The sequence below is a fragment of the Mastacembelus armatus genome, chromosome 5 (genome assembly GCF_900324485.2).
Source record: "Mastacembelus armatus chromosome 5, fMasArm1.2, whole genome shotgun sequence".
Classification (NCBI taxonomy): Eukaryota; Metazoa; Chordata; class Actinopteri; order Synbranchiformes; family Mastacembelidae; genus Mastacembelus; species Mastacembelus armatus.
Window position 1 is genome coordinate 11,516,919 of NC_046637.1, and position 12,894 is coordinate 11,529,812.

Genomic DNA, 12,894 nt, shown 5'->3' on the forward strand with positions numbered 1-12,894 from the left:
CCAGGGTTTGGAAAAGCCTGCTTCATGACCTTTTATGGCATTTAGAGGATGGACTTTCTAATCATGGATGAGGAATATTTGGATACTGATCTCAACCAATAAATGGTAAATGGCACAGTTATATATATAAGTGGTATACTTGTAATCAATTCAAATATGCTGTTATTATCAAAGTAACCAAAGCAGGAAAGGCTTAAGATAACAAAATATGTAAATATGTAAGAAATCTGATGCATTTTTCTGTGACCTCAACATCACATGTTCCACTTATGGGAACTGCAATTAGTTTGCTGTGAGCCATTAGCAGGTGTTTCTGCAGCCCCTAGTGACTCTCATGAAAGCAGACAACCAAATAAGGAGGCACTTAACTACAAGATGTTTTTGCCAAGATAGCAATGGGGAGATCAGGAATTTTCTATACACCATACGCTTCCAGCGATCTTCAATAGTCATAGCCTTAACAACATATTAGATCAGCCTCATCAAGTCAGAGCTAGTCATAAGAAACAATATAAAACTTGTGGATGAATGCTTATGCTGGTCAGTTGCCTAAATCAGATACAGATTACATTGACTGGTCTCATTTTAGGAGCACAACTGAGTGGAGTACTTAATATATGACAAGTTTTAGTAAGAAAAAGAGTGACTGTATGTTTGGCCTACCAATGGTGCTACATTCATTAGCAATTTCCATAGACAGTCATTAGAATTTGCATATAAGGGAATATTGTTTATGATTAGGCAAAGCGATGCGGAAACACTGTTTTCTTCCTGCTTCTGCATCTTTGCAAACAAATTAATTTAGATGCCATGGTCAAATTTCAGTCACATCAAAATTTAAGCATAAGCAAAATTACAATACATCTTACAACTTCTTTATATATTGCTGCTTCTGGTGGGATTATTTTTCCAAAGTTTCCAGTCTGGAGTGAACCTTTTATCATCATACCACAACAGTAGTATAATTTATCTCAGATGTTTAAAATGGCTGGAGAAGGCATGAAAGGGGGCAAATTGCTCTGGGACAGATAAACAGGAGGACAGTGACAGTATTTCAAAGCAATTATTTACAACCCTGTGTATGGTATGTTTTGCTTTTTTACTGGTTTCTAGTTGTATGAACATTCTATATATATATATATGTTCCTCTGAAATGATGATCGTAATGAGACTTCCTGAATAAATAAAGCTTCAATAACTACTTTGTTGATGTATTGTGACAACAAATTCTACCCTAAAGGACAACTACATCATGTATATATCTAACAAACTACTTAACAAAAGTTACTGTCTTGCTGATAGGGAAAATGGATGTACATTTATCTGTGACTGCTCCACAAAAGGACATCCCTCAATCTATTATCTAGACCCACTTATTCCTATTTAGGGTCCTGGGGATCTGCTGGAGCCTATCCCAGCTCTGTTTGGGTGAAAGGCAGGGGTACACCCTGGACAGGTCACCAGTCCATCACAGGGCCACATAGAGACAAACAACCACACACACTCACACTCACTCCTATGGGCAATTTAGAGTCACCAATCAACCTGACATAGATGTTTTTGGACTGCGGGAGGAAACCTGGAGAAAACCTACACAACCTCACAAAAAGACTTGTAACTATTTAAGTAGGCCTACTAGCCATGAAGGCTAATGGTTATAAGATTGGAACACACTTAATATATGTGAAAAATAAATGTATTAGAATCAGAACGTAATGGTCATTAATTTGCTGTGTGACAGCTTGTTGACAAAGTTATTATTAGCTATAGAGGGCCCTGCTGAAATCAATAACACTTCCTACTTTAGAAGCCCTGTTTGGCACTGACTAACTCAGGCTTTGCAGAGGTTGAAAAACACTCCACTCTCCGGTGTCTCATGCCAGTCTAATGAAATACACATATACTATAAAAGAAGCAGTACAGATTGATCGGATGATTGATAAGGCATCTCCAATTGGAGATAAACACCAATCGAAAGTTGCTGCAGCGTGGGGTTTCCCAGCGCTGACTGCAGGGTTACCGCGCCCATCTCGTCGCTCGATGGCCGGAGGAGAGTGTTACTACGCAAAGGGCAGATGTTGAACTTGGCAAAAGGGAGACAGTAGGCTGTCTTGTTGGATGAGGTATAGTGACTTTAAAGATTAGTCTTTTGTCTGCTTGGGCAGCGTCTCCGGTACAGGGCTAGTGGGTGTGATTCCCCCCCGCCCCCCTCCCTGATTGAAGCCTGCGTACGGGAAGGGCTGCTGCTCGGAAAACTAACGCTAGCTGTGGCTAGCTAGTTAGTAAGCTAGCGTTGTGCTGTCCGTTGATGCGTGGATCGGAGGTACACACCGTCTTGTTTTCCAGTCAATGCCAAAACGCAAAAACAAACGCAAATTGAACCAGGTAAGGTGTAATAAAGCGACGACCACGCTGCTTTTGCATCTTTCACAGTCACTGATGATGCCATTAGCTGATGAATTGTGGCGGAATTGAAGTGCCCGGGGGTGGGGTAGCGATAGCTAGCTTCCTAGTCGTTTAGTTAGCTACGGTCAGCTAACGTTAAGTATTGGCTGTTTTATCATAAGCAAATACAAGTGGCTGAGTTAGCACAGTTTCTGCAGCGGTAGGTCCTGGAAGTCAGGATTTGCAGCAGAGACTGTTAGAAAACACATCTCAATGTAAATGACTTGTGCATCTAGGCGGTTTAGACACGTTAACTGGCGTTAATGTGAATGTTAGCAAGAGGTTAATGTTGGTCAGTGTGACTGGATGTCAGCGATGGCCCAGCGGCCTAAAAATACTGAGCTTTAAGAGCTGGGTGGTTACCAGCCTAATGTGTTGGTATGATTTTAGCACAGAATGTTATTTTTGTAGGAGAAATGTTAGATTTAACGATGTTTCTGTCAGTTGATGACACACTGGGTTGGGCTGGAACAATAAACGTCCCATAAACAAATTAACAGCTAATATGGGATTTTGGTGATGGCACAGCAGCCAGCATCATTAGTTCACTTTTAAATAGCATATAATACATGTAACACACACACACACACACGTTAACATGGATACAGTAACTTGCGTTAACACCCAGTCTTGATTTTTTTTTTTTTTCCTTTACAAGCCGAATTAATAAACTAGCATATTGCTGCTTTAACGTCGGTCAGTAACGTTAACTAGCTATTTATCAACAGTTAGCTAATTAGCAGTGATGTATTATGGATCGCCATTGGTCGTAATGAAAAATCACCAGCGTCTTCAACTGAATTTGTTGCTCACTGAGACCAAACAGGCCATCGCCGCCCGACCTTGCACCTTCTACTGTCTCAGGTCCAATAAAGGATTAGGAGAATCAAATAAATACACCGACACGTCGTAATCAAATCAACGTGACACCGGCGGGTTTAACGGGACTGTTAGTGTGTAACTAAGTGGATTTCTGCAGACCAAGCAGCTAGGGACCTTAGCCACTGCGGGCTTAAATGCTAGCTAACTACATAGCACTCCATGCAATTGCGGAAGAGTAGTGGAGTCTACCCCGAAGTGGCTGTGGTAGCGTTACATTGGAAATCAGCTAGTCTTAACGTTTTACCGGCCCATCTTGAGTACGGGACGTTGTGAAATCACAAGTGAAATTGTTATTAGTGATGTGTTGAGATTATATAGCTTTCTTGAAATACTGGCGCTGCTCTGCCTGCAGGCCTACACTATCGAGTCTGCTACAAGCTAACTAGCAGACGGCGGTCTGCAAGATGGCGTTTAGCTGCATCTTCTCAGATTTCCATCAGTGCAAGTCATATTATCGATACATTGTGCGATCAATAAAGGTAGAGATTCTGTCTGATATAGTCAGATGGTAATAGTCTGATCCTCAGTATTTTGCACATTATGGGACTGGATTGGAATAAAATATGTAGAGTGTCTATGTTAAACAAATGAGTGTAACACTGACTAAAACAGCTATCTGGCAGTCATTCAAATGCAATGCAAACTAGTCTGTGAAAGCCAAATCACAGAACTGTACACAGCCACTAAGTCAACTGTCAGCACACCATCTACAGATCTGCGTAAATCCGTGTACAAAAATCATTGAGAAAATATCTGTTACACAAGAATAATTTCAGTTTACCAAGTGTACCAATTCTGCATGTAACTTGCAGATTTGGTTTGTATGTAACTTCATTCTATTATATTTAACTAAGACTAGTACAGATTGTACAGTATCTGGTCACACTGGACAACAGGAAGAGAGGGACTTGTGATTTAACTACCAGTGTGAAAATCAAGGCACTTGCTTTAAGCACGTTGTGTATAAAAGTAATAAGATTAAACTCATCCTTTTATGATTGGGAAAACATTTGTAATGCCTGGGCTGGCCTTGCCAGCTGTTTATGTTAGTGGCCATGGATAGGATTAGAGACTCATTGACTGAGGATTTTAGCTTTTAGGATTAGGGACTTGCTCAGTTATATTACTAGTTATGGCTTTTTCCATGATCCAGCTTTAGACTTGTGAAACATTGCATTATCACCATTTAACAGTAGAACATATATATGCTTCTCTACTGCAGAGCAACCTTTTTTTTTTTTTTTGTTTGTCTTTTTGCAACTCAAAATGTAGGAGACACCTTTTCAAAGCAGCAGACACAGGCTGCCCCTAAGAGACCTGAGAACAGCTAGTGATCTACAACTCCAGGCTGTTTGCCACTGCTCATTATCATGCAGTCAGCTGACCCTGATCAGGCGCTTGGAAAGGAGAAGTGATGAGGGAGAGGAACTACTTAACTATAAGCATCCACAGAGGTCGATGATAAACGATAATTCTGAATGTGGAATATTCAAACCTCCAGTCTGTAAACTGTAAATCACACTTTTGAATTTACAATTGCATATTTAAGGTTTGGTATAAAACTAATTTAGACTGAAAATTATGACTATTGTAATCATTTGATTGTAAACCATGTTTATGAATTTAATACCACTGAAGACCATTTTTCAAATTAACAGTTCAAGAAGGTCACCATTTATTTGTGACAAACTTCTCAGGATTAACTTAAATGTCTCAACTGGATGATTTTGAAAACTCATCAAGGACTCCAGAGTATAATTTTAAGAATTAGTAAGTACTTACTGAAACATACTCTACATTGGAAATTCATTAGATACACCAGTCTAAAACTGCAGTCTATATGCAGTATATAAAAACAGTCTTGCAATAAAGCCTCCTTTCATTGAGTTAATAGTGAACAGTTTTTGTTAGTTATTTTACAGAGCTATTGATTCAACTGTATCAAATGGTCATTTTGTAAGCTTGTAGAACTGATAGTAAAAACATATTTATCATCATTGCTGTGTGCACTGCTAAATGGTAGCATCTCAAAATACAATTTACACAAATAAAAATAAAATATTTAGCATTATGGAAAAGTTGAGAATAAACTCTTCTGACATTTTCAAGGTGTGAATGGCATTCTGCTGTCACTTGATGATAATGATTATGTTCCATGACATATGTATTATAAGATTAATAAGTGTAAGAGGATAACCAGTGTTAAAAAGGTCAGCCAGTCAGAGGACCTAAAGGACAATGTAGTCAGGTAGAGAAGATTTTGTCCTTTCCAGTCTTGTCCCGAAGTCTCCAATGACATAGGGCTATTGACTCAAACACACCAGGTAAGTTAACTGGTAAAGCAAGGTTGGTCAAACTGAATGGTGCTTTACTGTTTGCAATCTGTTTGAATTTGATCGTACTTTTCTTTAAGGACACGGTTTGCGAGGTAGCTACAAGAGGCTAAATAGTGTCAGACAGCTGGTGTATATCATAGTTTTTATAAGTAATGCAGAGACTACTGTAAGGATGTGGTTTCTGAACACAGCAAAGTGACTATTTTCAAACTAATAATTTAGATTTTATTCAGAATACAAAAGTGTATTGGTTCAAATGTTCACAACTGTTGCTTGAAGTCATGTCAACAGCTTTTGTTTCAAGTACATAGGGACTTAACAATTTGCCATATAGTTGGGATTTCATATATTCTTTTACAATATGCTGCAGAAATTGACAGTTATGTAACCAAATTTACAGTATTGGATCCATTTGTTTTAATCAAAATTTTATCTTTTGATTTTTATAAGGTAATTAGAAAATGAAGATATAGCTCAAGTATTTGCTGTATTTTTTATTTTTTTTTAACTTTATAAAATGCCATGAAATAGTGTATTAATTTTCTTTAATGAATGGTACATTATTCAAGTTTATTATGTATTATATTTGGGCATGACTCAGAACTTTAAAAATCTATTTATTAGATGCCTCAGTGTTCTGTATTAATATAAGTGGCTTATTGATCACTGGTCTAAAATTCTGACTATCCCAGGTATTGAGGTCAACAGGATAATGACTGCTTTTCGAATCATTGCAAAGTCATGCCTTAACAGGATTTGTCTGGTAGTCAACGTTGTGTGTCAGGATTATGTTTGTGACATTGAGGTAGAAAAGTAAGTTTGACCCCTTCACTATTATGTTGCATATATTGTAGGTAAACAATTTAGTTGATTGAAAAGACTGTGATGGTGAGCTGGATAAAAATGCTCCTCTACCATTATCTGCTGTTAAAGAGATTTGGTTGTGTAACCTGGGTTCAGATCCAGTTTGCTTATGGTTGGAAGTATGATCTTGAAGTTACAACAGAGATGTATGTGAATCATTAAATTTCTCTCTTTAATTACTCCTTCAGATCAACAAGTGCCCCAGTAGCTGGAGTAAGGTAATTGAAAAAGAAGAATAAAATGAGTGAACTGGACCAGTTACGCCAGGAGGCAGAGCAACTGAAAAATCAGATCAGAGTAAGTAAAGCTTTTCTATATGCAGTGCCATTAACGATTATTAAAACGCTATTTAAAACTTATGTTAATACAAGAAAGACTGATGTGGCCTAAAGCTTTGACACTTTATTTTCAGGATGCCAGGAAAGCATGTGCAGATGCCACACTTTCACAGGTAATGTTTACTTTAATGTCCTCCTCTTTGGTTAGACAGCATTTGGTCTGAAATTAGCCACCACTTGATTTATAATATTTATTTAATTTTTTCCCTCCCCAGATCACAGCTAATATTGACCCAGTTGGCCGAATCCAGATGCGTACAAGACGAACGCTGCGGGGTCATTTGGCTAAAATCTATGCCATGCATTGGGGAACAGATTCCAGGTAAATGAAATGCAAGAACAGATGTGTGGTGTGGTGTAAAGGGAGGTTGTTTGTGTTACTGAATTCTATTCTCCTTTAATGTCAAGTGTCTAATGAAGTGCAAAACTTGGACTACACAGAAACTTCAGTTCTTACACTAATGCAGCTATATATTATGCCATTACATTATGTTTTTCAGAGGTTGGCAGGCATCTTTTTCCTGCAGTCCCTTTTTTTTCTTAGTTGTTGGCTTATGATGCCAGATAAAAATTGATTTTGTGTGACAATCCTAATTGTTGCTATGATGGTGTTTATACTGCTCCTCTCATTTTTATAGGCTCTTGGTCAGTGCCTCTCAAGATGGCAAACTCATTATTTGGGACAGCTATACCACAAATAAGGTAATTCATGCTTTTTGACAGTGGTTAATATAGTAATGGTTGAATCTGAAAAATTGAATAAGAGCAACAGGAATGTCAGTTTTGTCATCTACATGCGAATAGCTGCTGCATTTTTGAAACATGAGGCACTTGCTGGCAAAGTAGATTAAGTGCATGATTTGATTTTATGTTGTTCCTGTTTTATATTTTGTGGCAAGTACGTCCTCTCGTCAAAGAGGTAATACTAGAATTAGGCAAAAGGAGGCTTACTTAACTGCTGTATTCATTTGGAATGTATTCACAAAGGTGTCACATCAGCTCAGATAGAGGCATTGTGGCCTTTGCCTTTGGTGCTGATGTGTCTGGTATGCAGGTAGTGCCGTTTCTGTGCCCAATAGATAATTTGGCTCTCTTCTCCAAACAGGAAATTTAAAATGGAGAAATCCTCTGTCAAGTTTCTACTGTATTGAAAAAGCGTTTGTGCTGATGCTGACAAACATTTACACTGAGCTTGATACAGCAGGTAGAAAATCCAACAGGGAATTAAATGATTAAAGGATCACTCTTCAAATGCGTATCTGGACCTATTGAGAAGATTGCAGGCCAGATTGAGGTCAGACCAGTATACAAGATAGTATAATGTATATAAGGGCTTATAAATAGAAACACTGCTAGCTTTGTACTTTGTTAAATTAAACGGATGCATCATGCCGTCTGTGTGATTAAATAGCAGCTGATTAATTGATGTATACTCTTGTGCCTAAACACTGGACAGCATCCTGCCACGGGGGTCTCAAAACAAAGTCTAGCATTAGAATCAGTCAGACCTTGGAAATTTATGTCAGACTAGTACCCACAGGTAATGACACTGGTCATCCATATTATACATTGTCAGACTGGAAGTTATTTGACTAGTAATGATGTGTACAATAAATTCCACTTTTTTCTTTTACAAATAAAGAAGTAAATGTCTGTGTGTGTCACCTTTGTTATAGGTTCATGCCATTCCACTTCGATCTTCCTGGGTCATGACTTGTGCATATGCACCTTCAGGAAATTATGTGGCCTGTGGTGGCTTAGACAACATTTGCTCCATTTATAACCTGAAAACACGTGAGGGGAATGTACGTGTGAGCCGTGAGCTTGCTGGACATACAGGTATGTAATCTCGTCAAGGTGTGTTCAGCATTCTGACGTATTGTCCTTTAAACATTTTAAATGGAGTTAGTGGCTTGCTGATTGGATTGACTGACTTAAATCCCCACTTCTTTCACATAATCTACAAATACAGAATTTGTAATTCCCAAATTTAGTAAGGTCTAAATTCTTAGAGCTGACTTATTTACTGTTAATAACTGATACATAAGTTTTTAAAATATGCACTGCTAGTTATTTGACCCTTAGTTATATATTTGACAAGCATTCCTCTATTAATGAAGTCTATATCATGTCATTTAAGTCATCATCTTCTATTTTTTTTTTTTTTTGACTATTAGGATACCTGTCCTGTTGTCGCTTTCTTGATGACAACCAGATTGTTACAAGCTCTGGAGATACTACTTGGTAAGTAAAACCATTGCCTACATTTTGTTATATTACTGGGTTAGCATTTGTTTGCAAAAGTTAAAGCTGAAAAAATGTCAAACTAGCCAACTTAATCTTGCATTTTGTTTCATAGTGCACTTTGGGACATTGAGACTGGCCAGCAGACAACCACATTTGCTGGGCACACAGGTGATGTCATGAGCCTGTCATTGGCCCCTGACTCGCGGTTATTCGTCTCTGGTGCTTGTGATGCCTCTGCTAAACTCTGGGATGTTCGAGAGGGCATGTGCAGACAGACATTTACTGGCCATGAGTCTGACATCAATGCCATCTGTGTAAGTTTTTCACAAAATTGCAAAGATTTACTGATTTCATCTCATTACACTATTGCCACTCTTGACTTAAATAAATAAAACACTAGTGCTGAAAAAGTAAAAACATTTATGTTCAGACTAAAATCTAAACTCCTAGTGTAACACAACTGAAAATGCCGTTTTTTAACAAATGTATGCACAAGGTGCAGTTTATTTGGCAGATGTAGTTAATGCAGTCAAATACATTCTTCCTGCAAGAAACATTATTTTCATGAAGGTGATAATGTTCAGTTTTTGTTGAAATTGTTTTAAAGAGATGTTTAGTCAGTTTTATGATCATTTTTGACAAAAGACTTTACTGTTGTAATAGAATGTGTTAGTTTTACTTAGGTTGGTCTAAGTAATGGCCAACTGAGTATAAATGTACTTTTTGTTATAGTGTACTCCTCTATTATGCATTAACAATTTCTCTCTTGTAAATTTCAGTTCTTCCCCAATGGCAATGCCTTTGCCACAGGCTCTGATGATGCTACCTGCAGGCTGTTTGATCTGCGTGCTGACCAGGAACTAATGGTCTACTCTCATGACAATATCATATGTGGCATCACCTCTGTTGCTTTCTCGAAGAGTGGCCGTCTCCTTCTGGCAGGATATGATGACTTCAACTGTAACGTGTGGGACACACTAAAAGCTGATCGTGCTGGTTAGTAACTGCAGCATGATTTCAAATAACAGCCTTTTGGTAATGTTATAATAATACTCTTTTATAATGAAAAATACTCTTTGATAAAAGATTACTTATTTGTTTGCATGATAGTTTTTTTACCGTGTGAAATAACAAAATTACATATGTGGTACTTTTCTAGGCGTGTTGGCTGGACATGACAACCGTGTTAGCTGTCTGGGAGTTACTGATGATGGCATGGCAGTTGCAACGGGATCCTGGGACAGTTTTCTGAAGATCTGGAATTGAAGCCTGAAGGTTTTTTTTTTTTGTTTTGTTTTGTTTTGTTTTGTTTTGTTTTTTTAATGTTAAATCACATTTTCGGCATTTATACATAAAGCTGTTCCCTAGTAAAACTTAGAAGTTTGCTGTGTCTTATTCTCAAGTAGGAGATGTGCTGATTGCACTACTTTTGTCTTAACAGTTAACAGACTGTGGGTTAATAAAATATGTTTGCCTCTTGTTGGATTGCATATTTGAATGGATGAATCACATTATCTTTTGACTTGTATGATCAACAAAATATTGTCCATACATTTACAGTAGACTGTAGTGAATCTGAGCTGCAGTGACACCTCAGGTATTTTTTTTTTTTTTTACCATTTAGTCATATGAAATTTATTGTGGGTAGCAGTTTTTTTTAACAAGTTTTAAATTTGTTGTGTAATTCTGCTGCGATTAAAAACTTTAGAAAACAATACCCCACTGTAAAAACTAAAGCTAATGGTTTTAAATATGATCTAAGATTTTAACACACTGCTTTTGCATGTTACATTTTAATGTTACACTTCAAAGTTTAATTAGTAAAACTGTAGATCTGGTTCAATTTATTTAATTTCTAAATTACTTTTGTCTTTGTTTACCAGATGTTCTTTTAACTCCAAAGTTGACTGGAAGACCATTACAACTTCAGAATGTTCACAGCATCTTCAACACTGTTTAAACTGACTTGGACACCACAAAAAAACGAAGGGAAACCAATGCCTTTCCTACACAAAGAAGAGCACAATTGTTTATCACCTAGTTAAGAAAGGATCTCCTGTGGTATCAAATCAGAAACTTGTGCATTCCTTCTTGGACCATTTTATGTTACCTTGAAAGAGAAAACAACACTATCATCCCATGCAAATGTGTGCGTCTTGAAAGCAAATGTTGGAGTGTAATTGTACAAATTATTTAACTTTTTTTTTCCTTTTTTTTTTTTTTTTTTTTTTAAAGAATTCTATTCTGATGGTTTGTTATTCTTGATGGTTTTCTTTTTGTCATATTTCTTTAGTGGTTTTAGACATGTTTGAATTACAGCTTGTCTTTCTAATTCAGTTTAAATCATATAAGACAGATGAGAGAAAACATGCAAAAGTAAAAGCTTGGATCATATTACACAAGCAGCTTTCAAAATGTCCATGATGTATTTATATACTAGCTGTTTTTGTTTCATCACAGCCTTTTGCACATGAAGAAGCTTTGCCTCTCAACTAATACTATGTTAACTAACCAAGCACATGCCATAAAATATGAATGCTCATTCCAGTAAAAAAAAGGAGTTATTACGAGTAACTTATCCAGTTAACCCCCTAATACTTGTACATGCCTTTGACTTTGGGTGGGAAGGGGTGGGGTAGCAAAGTAGGTGATGAGATACTTAGGGTATGGCTGGGTTTTATTATATGGATGGAGGGCTGTGTTTAGTATCCACTTTGAAACACCTCACCCGACTAAATAGACACTTCCTTTGCTTGGGACTGCAATTGCAACTCTGTGAATGAAATGTACAAATCAATGTCTGAAAATAATGGTCTGTTTTAAGTTAAGACATTTAATTTTGTCTGCCACGAGTTAATTTAGATGTGCATGCTGTAGACTTGCTTTCAATGGTGCAACAATCCTAGATTTTCTTTGGTTTCTGAAAAGGAGAGTAACCTATTGATTGAACTTACTAGAAGCCAATTTTTTTTGGCTAAAACTCTGCATACATCATGTACTAATACTGGTAATGCTATGCACCAGAGTGAGCAAGAATGGAAAAAGACTTAATATTGACTTCATACTTAGTGTAATTTATGCTTACCAGTTCTATTGATGCCAATTTTTGTAATAATTATAACAATCATTGTGAGAATTCTATCCTTGACAAGTCCTTTTCTCTCCTTCAAATCTTCACATTCAATGGAACAAAAACATCCTCACAAACTGTCCATACTATAACTTTTGTATATTTTTTTTTCTTGGTCTTAAATTGAAAATCAGAGCATCTGAGTGACATTTCACTGTATACAGAAGCACTTTTGTTAAAGTTGTGACATATTTTCACTTTTCTTTTTTTCTGCAATGATGTACAATAAATGTGATGTATTTGTGTGTGGCCACAAGTGAAAATGCAATTCAATTGAGATGGATTCCCTTTTCTCTTTCCATTAATATTATAGAGCTCTGCACCCTTATGTACCTTTTCACTTTTTGTATTTCATTTCAGTCTGTTGGTGTTCCACGGTGAGCTGGATGCAAGATAGATACTGTACTAAATTGTACTGTTATTGATTGGAAAAATGTAATAAACAGCTGTTTGAGACCTCTTTGTTTTTTAGTTGACTCCAACAAGGTGCATTTGGTAATTTGGGTATTTTGTGTTTTTTAATCAGGGTATATAGATTACAATATTGACAAGTCTTAGAGATTTCAACAGAACATGTCTGACTGGTAGCTAGTAGTAGTTAGATGCAGGCAGGAATTAAAGTGAAGCAAGAAACAAGACTGGATTTAAAGTA

At 36.9% G+C, this 12,894-nt stretch overlaps 1 protein-coding gene across 3 annotated transcripts; it reads left to right on the forward strand.

Annotated features, from left to right (window-relative positions):
• The first annotated feature begins 1,973 nt into the window (after positions 1-1,973).
• On the forward strand, positions 1,974-12,698 carry gnb1b (guanine nucleotide binding protein (G protein), beta polypeptide 1b). Of its 3 annotated transcripts, none has more exons than XM_026306223.1 (11): positions 1,974-2,123; positions 6,716-6,824; positions 6,940-6,978; positions 7,081-7,187; positions 7,504-7,567; positions 8,542-8,704; positions 9,043-9,109; positions 9,225-9,426; positions 9,892-10,108; positions 10,272-10,387; positions 10,996-12,698. In XM_026306223.1, exons 2-10 carry the CDS (start codon positions 6,768-6,770, stop codon positions 10,376-10,378), a joined length of 1,023 nt encoding a protein of 340 aa, XP_026162008.1. In that variant the 5' UTR covers positions 1,974-2,123; positions 6,716-6,767; the 3' UTR covers positions 10,379-10,387; positions 10,996-12,698. The 3 variants fall into 3 exon arrangements, with proteins under 3 accessions (XP_026162008.1, XP_026162006.1, XP_026162009.1); XM_026306221.2 differs by lacking the exon at positions 1,974-2,123 and adding an exon at positions 2,171-2,385; XM_026306224.1 differs by lacking the exon at positions 1,974-2,123 and adding an exon at positions 5,099-5,651.
• Positions 12,699-12,894: the final 196 nt, after the last annotated feature.